The sequence below is a fragment of the Salvelinus sp. IW2-2015 genome, unplaced genomic scaffold (genome assembly GCF_002910315.2).
Source record: "Salvelinus sp. IW2-2015 unplaced genomic scaffold, ASM291031v2 Un_scaffold4111, whole genome shotgun sequence".
Classification (NCBI taxonomy): Eukaryota; Metazoa; Chordata; class Actinopteri; order Salmoniformes; family Salmonidae; genus Salvelinus; species Salvelinus sp. IW2-2015.
The window spans coordinates 93,627-104,858 of NW_019945383.1; the positions used below are offsets into that span (position 1 = coordinate 93,627).

Genomic DNA, 11,232 nt, shown 5'->3' on the forward strand with positions numbered 1-11,232 from the left:
TCAACATAAACATTGCATTGACTCACTCTATGTCCAATTAATAGGTTTAACATGATTTGAATTGACTACCTCATCTCGTAACCCCGACACTACAATTATCTTAAGGTCCTTGAGGCAACAGTGAATTCAACCAACAGATTCAACCACAAAACCAGGAGGTTTTCAATGGCCTGGCAAAAGAGGCACCTATTGGTAAATGGGTACAAAAATTAAAAAGCAGATATTAATATCTCTTTGAACATGGTGAGTTAATAATTACACTTTGGATGGTGGGTATCAATACACCCAGTCACTAACAAAGATAGCAGGTGTTCCTTCCTAACTCAGTTGCTGGAGAAGGAAAACCACTCAGGGATTTCCCCATGAGCCAATGGTTACTTTGAAACAGTTACAGAGTTAATGGCTGTGAAAGGAGTAAAACTAAGATGGGATCACAACATTGTAGTTTACTTCACCAATAACCTAATGACAGTTGAAAGAAGGAATCCTGTACATGAATAAAATACATCCAAAACACTGCATCCTGTTTGCAACAAGGCACTAAAGTCATACTGCAAAGACAGTGCAAACTAATTACTAATTCATATTTCAAGCATCATTGTGACTGTACCATGTTATGGCTGCATCATGTTATGGTATGCTGTGCAACCGTTAAGACTGGGAAGTTTCTTCAGTATAAAGGTAAACAGAATGGAGCTAATCACAGGAACAATCTGAGAGGAAAACCTGGTTCAGTCTGCTTTCCATCAGACACTGGGAGACAAATTCACCATTCAGCTGGATGGTAACCTAAAACACAATGCCAAATATACACGGAGTTGCTTACCAAGATGACATTAATGTTTTCTGAGTGGCCTAGTTACAGTTTTGACTTAAATCAGTTTAAAATCTATGGCCAAGACTTGAAAATGGCTTCTATCAATGATCAACATCCAACTTGACAGAACTTGAAGAATGTACAAAAAAATAAATAATCAAATATTGTACAATCCAAGTGTGCAAAGCTCTTAGAGCCAACTTACCCAGAAACACTCCACAGCTGTAATCGCTCCAAAAGGTGATTCTAACATGTATTGACTCAGGGGTGTGAATACTAACGTAAATAAGATATTCTGTATTTCATTTCACATAAATTGCAAAACGGTTTCTAAAAACATGTTTTCACTTTTCATTTTGGGTATTGTGTGAGAAAAAAAAAATATTAATCAATTAAATTCAGGCTGTAACACAACAACATGTGGAATAATCAAGGGGTATGAATACTTCCTGAAGAACTGTAGTCCTAGAACCGAAAGTAGCAAAATAGTAAGTAGTGTGTTACAAAATATGTGTTCCCTTAATACTGTCATACCTTAACTTTACTATCATACCTTGACTTTACTGTCATTCCTTAACTTTACTATCATACCTTAACTTACTGTCATTCCTTAACTTACTATCATACCTTAACCTTACTGTCATACCCTTGACTTTACTGCTCATTCCTTAACTTTACTGTCATACCTGACTTACTGGTCATACCTGTACCAATTGTCCCAGCAAACCAACGAGACTGCTTTAACAGTCCTGGGTGAACATAGTGAAATGTGGGAAACGGACAGTGAGACCTGCCTAAAATCTTAACCCTGGTGACTCCAGAGTCCATGTAAGTTAGCCTTTTCTGCAGTGACACACCCACATGATAGTATCGTATTAAAATATATCAACATCAAACCATGTTGTGTATGTTCAGGGGGAAAAAAAGCTCAATGTTGAGACTTCTGCTGCTGACCAGTGACTCTATATCACCACTTCAGGGTTGGAGTAAATTACATTTAAATTTTCAGTCAATTCAGGCAGTCCACTGTAATTCCAATTCCAATGCTCTTCATTGTTTTTCAGTGAGGAACATTGGAATAATTAGGTTAACTTTCTGAATCGACTGGAATTGACTCCAACCCTGTTCCACACTCCTTATCACCAGGGAGTGTCATTTATTCAAGTTGTAATTGATCACTTGCAGATGATCGTCATCGAGGCCAGTGGAAGTGTCTTTGTCAACAAGATGTTTTCTCAGTTGCCGCTTTTCATGGGTGACGTGACTGATTGATGGTTGCTTGAGAAAAGGGATACAGAAATGTGATATCTGTCAATGTTTGTTTTAGTCATTAATCAGTATAAACGTATGTTTGAGACCCTCCCATGCAGTACATACTGTACCAGAAGTTGTCTCTTTTCTTCGTCTTCTCTCCTTGTCTTAGGGCGTGAACACCATAAGCATCCCACAATGGGAAGTGGGAGCTAAAAGTTATGGTAAACCAGATTGTGACTGATTGTTATATTTTCCACAGCGGATGTAAGAGATCTTTCACCCTCTACGTTCTACATCGTTGTGCAAACCTTTTATGGGCTCCGTCTAGAGGTGCAGCTAACACCTAGAATCAATGCAGGTCTACATCGTAGCTAGCAGTTCACACAAAGACAAAACCCAGGGTATGTTTCTCTCTGTTCATTTAACGTCTTTGTGGAAAGATGAGCGTSTTTGGGTCTTTGAAAAGCGCTATATAAATCTCATGCATTATTATTATAAAAGATGATTTGTTATCAAACTATTGTTKATGTAACGTGTGTCACTATACCAGTTGTTTGAGGGGTTCGGTCAAACCTCACCTGAAACAATTATTAGTAAACTAATGATACTTGATGCATTGCATCTTTAGTCAATGTTAGTTCAAACCACCTGTTGTAATGTTTTGTACCTCTTATCCAGGTCTTTGTGGAGACTTTAACAGCATCCAAGCTGACGACTTCAGAACCATCAATGGACTGGTGGAAGGAACCGCTGTAACATTCGCCGACACGTGGAAGAACAAAGCAGGCTGTCCTGATGTGGCACAGAGCTTTGAGATCCCATGCAGTCTGAGTGTAGAGAACGGTACTCCTTCAACCTCTTTGAAAACACTAACATATGTCTAATGTAGCGGTTCTCAAACTAGGGGTCACGACCCCATGTGGGTTCACTTTATATGAAAATGGGGTCACGGGAGAATTTCCAAAATACAAAAAAATATATACACTGAACAAAATATAAATGCAACATGTAAAGTGTTGGTCCCATGTTTCATGAGCTGAAATAAAAGATTCCAGACATTTTCCATACGCACAAAAAGCTTCTTTCTCTCAAATGTTGTGCACAAATTAGTTTACATCCCTGTTAGTGAGCATTTTGCCTTTGCCAAGATAATCCATCCACCTGACAGACCAAAATGGACACTAAAATGTGAGGTTTTGTCACACAACACAATGCCACAGATGTCTCAAGTTTTGAGGGAGCGTGCAACTGGCAATTGGCATACTGACTGCAGGAATGTCCACCAGAGATGCAGGTGCTCACTGTCGACCAACGCCCCCTGACTTTGAGAAGCTCTGACGTGACATGCATCAAGCCACACCCATCTCATTAGTGGTGGTGAAATAAGATACATTATGAAAGACTAGTTTGAAATTGACTATCATCATAGCCCCACATTAACAGTATGTGATGGTGAGTTGAGAAGACAATCAGAAATACTGTTCATATTTTTCAATTGACTGCCATCATAGCCTCAAATAAAAAGGTTAACACTGTCTGTTAATTACATATTTTCACATGGTTGCCGTCGCGAGAATTTTCTAAATGGGGTCGTGGGACAAAAAGGTTTGGAAACCCCTGGTCTAATGAAACAATACCCAACCGCACTTCAGCCCAGCTTGAACAAAAAGGGAATCAGTTGCCCGACTGAGGGATTTGATAATAACAAAACTATTCCTTACTAGTAGTAGAAAAGGGATCACGCTGTGCATAGATCTGAGTWTATTTTCTAACTAACCATTTAAATTGTTTCATTATGTTTCGGCATAGAGAGCCTTTATCAGAGCCTTGGAATACTTCTTGGGGATTACACTMACGTATGTCTACTGAGAWGCACAGTAAAGCCTAGATAAAAKCTCTTTGTTTATTTGTGAAATGTTGTTAATATCTCATATGTTTTACAGAGAGATATGCCAAGCACTGGTGCTCGATGCTGTCAGATCGTGAAGGAATATTTTCCCAATGCCACACTGAGGTCAACCCAAATTACTACAAGGATGTAAGTACGAGATTTTAATTTGTCAAATGCTTTTTAATTACAGTTATCCCAAAGCTCTAAGAATATATATATTTTTAAACGATCATTTAAGAAGTTCTATATCAAAATTATCTAATTTTAATTTAATTTATCTCAAAACATATAATCAGATTTGTATAATACTATTGTCCTGTGCTTGTGTGTGATTTCAGAAAACATTAGTTTTCTTCATTAACACCTCTCTAGGATAGCGGGACGGTAGCGTCCCACTTGGCCAAAAGCCAGGGAAAATGTAGAGCGCCAAATTCAAAAAAAATGATATAAAATCAAACTTTTATTAAATCACACATATAAGATACCAAATTAAAGCTACACTCGTTGTGAATCCAGCCAACATGTCAGATTTCAAAAAGGCTTTTCGGCGACAGCATAAGATGCTATTATCTGATGATAGCACAACAGTAAACAAAGAGAGAGTAGCATATTTCAACCCTGCCGGCGCTACTCAAAACGTAGATATAAAATATAAAACATGCATTACCTTTGACGAGATTCTTTTTGTTGGCTCATTATGTCCATGCAACATACAAATGGTCCTTTGTTCGATTAATTCCGTCCATATACAGTGGGGAGAACAAGTATTTGATACACTGCGATTTTGAGGTTTTCCTACTTACAAAGCATGTAAGAGGTCTGTAATTTTATCATGGTAACTTCAACTGTGAGAGACGGAATCTAAACAAAAATCCAGAAAATCACATTGTATGATTTTTAAGTAATTTTCATTGCATTTTATTGCATGACATAAGTATTTTGATCACCTACCAACCGTAAGAATTTCCGGCTCTCACAGACCTGTTAGTTTTTCTTTAAGAAGCCCTCCTGTTCTCCACTCATTACCTGTATTAACTGGCACCTGTTTGAACTCGTTACCTGTATAAAAGACACCTGTCCACACACTCAATCAAAAGACTCCAACCTCTCACAATGGCCAAGACCAGAGAGCTGTGTAAGGACATCAGGGATAAAATTGTAGACCTGCACAAGGCTGGGATGGCTACAGGACAATAGGCAAGCAGCTTGGTGAGAAGGCAACAACTGTTGGCGCAATTATTAGAAAATAGAAGAAAATAGAAAGAGTTCAAGATGATGGTCATTCACCTCGGTCTGGGCTCCATGCAAGATCTCACCTGGGGGCATCAATGATCATGAGGAAGGTGAGGGATCAGCCAAGAACTACACGGCAGGACATGGTCAATGACCTGAAGAGAGCTGGGACCACAGTCTCAAAGAAAACCATTAGTAACACACTAGCCGTCATGGATTAAAATCCTGCAGCGCCACACAAGGTCCCCTGCTCAAGCAGGCGCATGTCCAGGCCGTCTGAAGTTTGCCAATGACCATCTGGATGATCCAGAGGAGGAATGGAGAGAAGGTCATGTGGTCTGATGATTCAAAATAGAGCTTTTTGGTCTAAACTCCACTCGCGTGTTTGGAGGAAGAAGAAGGATGAGTACCAACCAAGAACAAATCCCAACCGTGAAGATGGAGGTGGAAACATCATTCTTTGGGGATGCTTTTCTGCAAAGGGGACAGGACGACTGCACCGTATTGAGGGGAGGATGGATGGGGCCATGTATTGCGAGATCTTAGCCAACAACCTCTTCCCTCAGTAAGAGCATTGATGATGGGTTCGTGGCTGGTCTTCCAGTATGACAACGACCCGAAACACACGACCAGGGCAACTAAGGAGTGGCTCCGTAAGAAGTATCTCAAGGTCCTGGAGTGGCTAGCAGTCTCCAGACTGAACCCATAGAAAATCTTTGGAGGGAGCTGAAAGTCCGTATTGCCAGCCAGCCCGAACTGAAGGCTATGGAGAAGGTCTGTATGGAGGAGTGGGCCAAAATCCCTGCTGCAGTGTGTGCAAACCTGGTCAAGAACTACAGGAAACGTATGATCTCTGTAATTGCAAACAAACGATTCTGTACAAATATTAAGTTCTGCTTTTCTGATGTATCAAATACTTATGTCATGCAATAAAATGCTAATTAATTACTTAAAAATCATACAATGTGATTTTCGGGATTTTTGTTTTAGATTCGTCTCTCACAGTTGAAGTGTACCTATGATAAACATTACAGACTCTACATGTTTTTTAAGTAGGAAAATCTGCAAAATCGGCAGTGTAATAATACTTGTTCTCCACTGTATATCCAAATTGTCCATTTATTTGGTGCGGTTGATCCAGGAAAAAAACTGCTTCAATTTGCGCAAAGTCACTACAAATATCTAAATAAATTACCTTTAAACTTTGCAAAACATTTCAAAGTACTTTTGTAATACAACTTATGGTATTTGTAAACGTTAATAATCGATCAAATTGAAGACGGGTCTATTGTTTTCAATAGAGGAGAGCAACAAAACTAACGCTACTTTTTTTAGTCTGCGCAACTCTCAAACAGTACACATGACGTTACTCTGCTCCTGATGGCTTTACTTACTTCATTGCACAAATGAATATCCTCAACCTATTTCCTAAGACTGGTGACATCCAGTGGAAGCAGTAGGAACTGAAAACAGGGTGATCATACATTTTGTATTCCAATGAAACCTCATTGAACAGACAGTGACTTTAAAAAATAAATGGTTAGTCCTCGGGGTTTTGCCTGCTACATAAGTTCTGTTATACTTACAGACACGATTCAAACAGTTTTAGAAACTTCAGAGTGTTTTCTATCCAAATCTACTAATAACATGCATATCTTACATTCTGGGGATGAGTAGAAGGAAGTTGAAAATTGGCACGCTATTTTTCCCAAAGTGAAAACTCCTAGAGAAGTTAACTCATAACTGAACGTTCTTCTTCTTCTTCTGTTTCTTCTTCTCTCCCTATAGATCTGCCTATATGACAGCTGTAACTGTGAGAGGAGTGAGGAGTGCATGTGTGCTGCGATCTCCTCCTACGTCCATGCATGTGCTGCTGTAGGCGTCCTGCTCAGTGGATGGAGAAACACCACCTGTGGTAAGATAAACATCAGATACTGAATATATTTATTTATAAAAGGTTTCCCCTCCTATTTACCAACATTTAAAAACAAAATACCGCAAACATGTAATTAACTGTTGAATCACCACCCTGTTTTCCACAGGGAAGTACTCCTCTAGCTGCCCTGACACGATGGTCTATGACTACACCATGACCAGCTGTGACCGCACCTGTCGTTCACTGAGCCAGACAGACTTTACCTGCCAGGTACATTTACATGGACATCTCATTTCTATTAATGTTATTTATTTAATATTATTATTATTATGCAACTGGGTCCTGGACTTTCTGACGGGCCGCCCCCAGGTGGTGAGGGTAGGAAACAACATCTACACCCTGCTGATCCTCAACACTGGGGCCCCACAAGGCTGCGTTCTCAGCCCTCTTACTGCGTGGCCATGCACGCCTCCAACTCAATCATCAAGTTTGCAGACGACACTATAGTGGTAGGTTTGATTACCAACAACGACTAGATGGCCTACAGGGAGAAGGTGAGGGCCCTTGGTGCGTGGAGTCAGGAAAATAACCTCACACTCAACATCAACAAAACAAAGGAGATGATCATGGACTTCAGCAAACAGCAGAGGGAGCACCCCCCTATCCACGTCGACGGGACAGTAGTGGAGAATGTGGAAGGTTTTAAGTTCCTCGGCGTACACATCACGGACAAACTGAAATGGTCCACCCACACAGACAGCGTCGTGAAGAAGGCGCAGCAGCGCCTCTTCAACCTCAGGAGGCTGAAGAAATTTGGCCTGTCTCCAAAAACACTCACAATCTTTTACAAATGAACAATCGAGAGCATCCTGTCGGGCTGTATCACCGCCTGGTACGGCAACTGCTCCGGCACAACCGTAAGGCTCTCCAGAGGGTAGTGAGGTCTGCACAACGCATCACCGGGGGCAAACTACCTGCCCTCCAGGACACCTAGACACCCACCCTGATCGTCACAGAAGGCCATAAAGATACATTCAAGGACAAAACAACCCCGAGCCACTGCCTGTTCACCCCGCTATCATCCAGAAGGCGAGGTCAGTACAGGTGCATCAAAGCAGGGACCGAGAGACTAAAAAAAACAGCTTCTATCTCAAGCCATCAGACTGTTAAAACGCCACCACTACATTTAGTGGCTGCTGCCAACAACTGACTGCAACTCCAGCCACTTTAAATAATGAGAATTATTGGTTGGAAATGTATGAAAAATGTATCATCACCGGGGGGCACTGCCTTGTTTTGTAAGTTGGTGTATGTTGTTGTGGTGTCTTTTGTGTGTGGTTGTGTGTGTTGTGTATCTCTTGTGTTGTTGTGTTTTTGTTGTTTTGTATGTTTTTGTGTCTTGTTGTTAACAGACATTAATGTTCTCCTCAAGGTCATAGAAAACACTTTTTAATTTAATTGAAACAGTCAGAACATTAGGAGTTGTTCTTGTGTTTTGACGGCTGTGGTTGTGCCGAGGGAACCTACCCTGAACGACCAGGGAGAGTGTGTCCCTGGCCTCAGCTGCTCCTGCTACCATGGAGGCAACCAGTAGTACCCTTGGAGAGGTCACCAGGATTCTATGGGGCTACTTGGTGAGGACTTGGTTGGCGTGGTGAAAGTAAAATCTCTGAAAATCTGATGTCTTTTCTGTGTGGCTCTTACTAAATATTTAGAAATCGTACGGTCTCTTCTGAAGTCTTGGTTACTCAAGAGCCATGTTAAACCCATGCTTAACCCCCTCCTCTTGTACCCGCTCTTAACCACCCAGCTCATTGCAACAGGAAAATTTAAGCTAGTGTACTGGAGAACCACAACATCTATGTGAGTACTCTGAAATTCAGAACCACCATCTTTATTTTGACAAATACAGGCAAACACTTCACAAACCAAGACTCTCTACTTTAGTTCCATTATTGACTACCTATAAAATCTACTTTGTTCCCTACCAAGCTGTGAACGAAACCAATGGGTTTCTTCAACTTTCTAGTGCAGGGCCCGAGCCAAGGGCTCAGATGCCAGAAGACTGTCAAACACTGGACAGTCACTGTGTAAGTCTACAATGGAGAATGTCTTACAACACGTTAATTAAAACAGTCTTACAAACACGTTAATAAAAACATGTCTTACAACACGTATAAAAGCTTAACAAACACGTTATAGCCTTAACAACACACGTTAATAGAAACAAACCATGTCTTACAAACACGTTAATAAAAACATTGTCTTAACAAACACGTGTAAAAAAAACATCTTACCAACACGTTAATAAAAACATGCCTTACAGACACGTTAATAAACATGTACAGCAGTTGATAAAACTGCCTTACAACACGTTAATAAAAACAACTGCCTACAACACTTAATAAAACTACGCCTGTACAAAACACGTTAAATAAAAACATGCCAAATTACCAAACACGTTAATAAAAACATGTCTTACAGCACAATAAAAACACTGCCTTAACAACCACGTTAATAAAAACATGCCTTACAACACGTTTGAATAAAACACACGCCTTGACAACCACGTTAATAAAAACACGCCTTACAACACGTAATCAAAAACATGCCTTACAAACACGTTAATAAAAACATGCCTTACAACACAGTTAATAAAAACACGCCTTTTACAACACGTTAAAAAAAACCAATGCCTTACAAGCACGGTTAATAAAAACATGCCTTACACACATTAAAAAAAACATAGCCTTACAACACGTTAATAAAAACATTTGTTTACAGCATGTTAATAAAAAACATGCCTTTACAACACTTTAATAAAAAAACATGTCTGTACAACACGTTAATAAAAACATGTCTTACAACACGTTAATAAAACATGCTTACAACACGTTAATAAAAAACATGTTTCAGTTATAATAACACACGTTAATAAAAACATGCCTATACAACACGTTAATAAAAAACATGCCTGTACAACACGTTAATAAAAAACATTGCCTTAGCAACACGTTAAAAAAACAGGCCTTACAACACGTTAATGAAAAACATGCCTACACACTTAAACTGCCTCCCGGTAATTAAAAACATGCCTTACAACACGTTAATAAAAAACATGCCTTACAACTACGTTAATAAAAAACATGTTTTTACAAACACGGTTAATAAAAAATGTCTTACACACACGTTAATAAAACATGCCCTTACAACACGTTAATAAAAACATATATTGCAAAACAACGTTTTAATAAAAACATTACAGGGACAATGTCCATGTAATTAGATTGATTTAATTATTTATTACCCTTGGACATAGCTAACCCAGGATCCAAAACGATATACCTCTGATGAGATGGAACTTTTTAGAGGGTTCTGTTTGAGCAGACATCTGTAACGTTTACAGAGAACCTGACTACCATAACATCCACGGAGATCATATTAAAAAAGTCATCATTGTGTCTTGTCAAACAACTTTGATCAATTTATCCATTTGACAAATAATTCCACCATCTTTATACCCTGGATGGTGGAGGACATTACAGGAAATAATGTCCAACTTAAATTCAGTCAGTCCTATGTCATCTTGTGGTGTTATAATCAGTGCAGAGTGTGTGTCAGGCCTGTGTATGTCCTGATGGTCTGCTGTCTGATGGAAACGGAGATTGCCGTCAAGGAAGGACCCTAGGTCCCTGTTCTCAGCAATGGAGGCTACTACCAACCTGGACATTGCCTCAAGTAGGGACTGCATACCTTGGTAAAAGTCAACTTCTACCTCTCCTGGCCTTGCCATTCTTCTAGTCTTTCTTTGGATTTGTCAAAATGTTTCCTTGCTCAGAAATCTCTTCCTATTGTGTAATTACATGTATGTCGCATGCATTGTAATGCCGACTATGCGAACGGCTAGACCAATGAGGTACAAACGGGGCCTTTGCCTACTCTCGTAGTGCATCCCAAAGATAACGCTAAGATGATGCACATATAAGTTTATTAGGTTAGAGTTTTGGGATATATAAAAAAACTACTCTTTGTAATGGTTCTAGAAAAGCTAAATGTTTTGTGATATTGATGTCTGGTGAGTAGTAACGACGCGAAACTTATTTGCAGTCGAAACCCGAGGACAAACCATCAGAATAATTGTTTTAGGACACTCTCTTTCAA

General features: G+C 39.7%; 1 protein-coding gene across 1 annotated transcript in view; it reads left to right on the plus strand.

Moving 5' to 3' along the window:
* The window catches only part of LOC112076896 (mucin-5AC-like), a 24,716-nt gene extending 20,589 nt beyond the window's left edge, over positions 1–4,127 (plus strand). The window contains exons 10-11 of the mRNA XM_024143538.2: positions 2,750–2,914; positions 4,015–4,127. Coding sequence (XP_023999306.2) covers positions 2,750–2,914; positions 4,015–4,127 — 278 coding nt within the window. The remainder of the gene's footprint in view (positions 1–2,749; positions 2,915–4,014) is intronic.
* Positions 4,128–11,232: the final 7,105 nt, after the last annotated feature.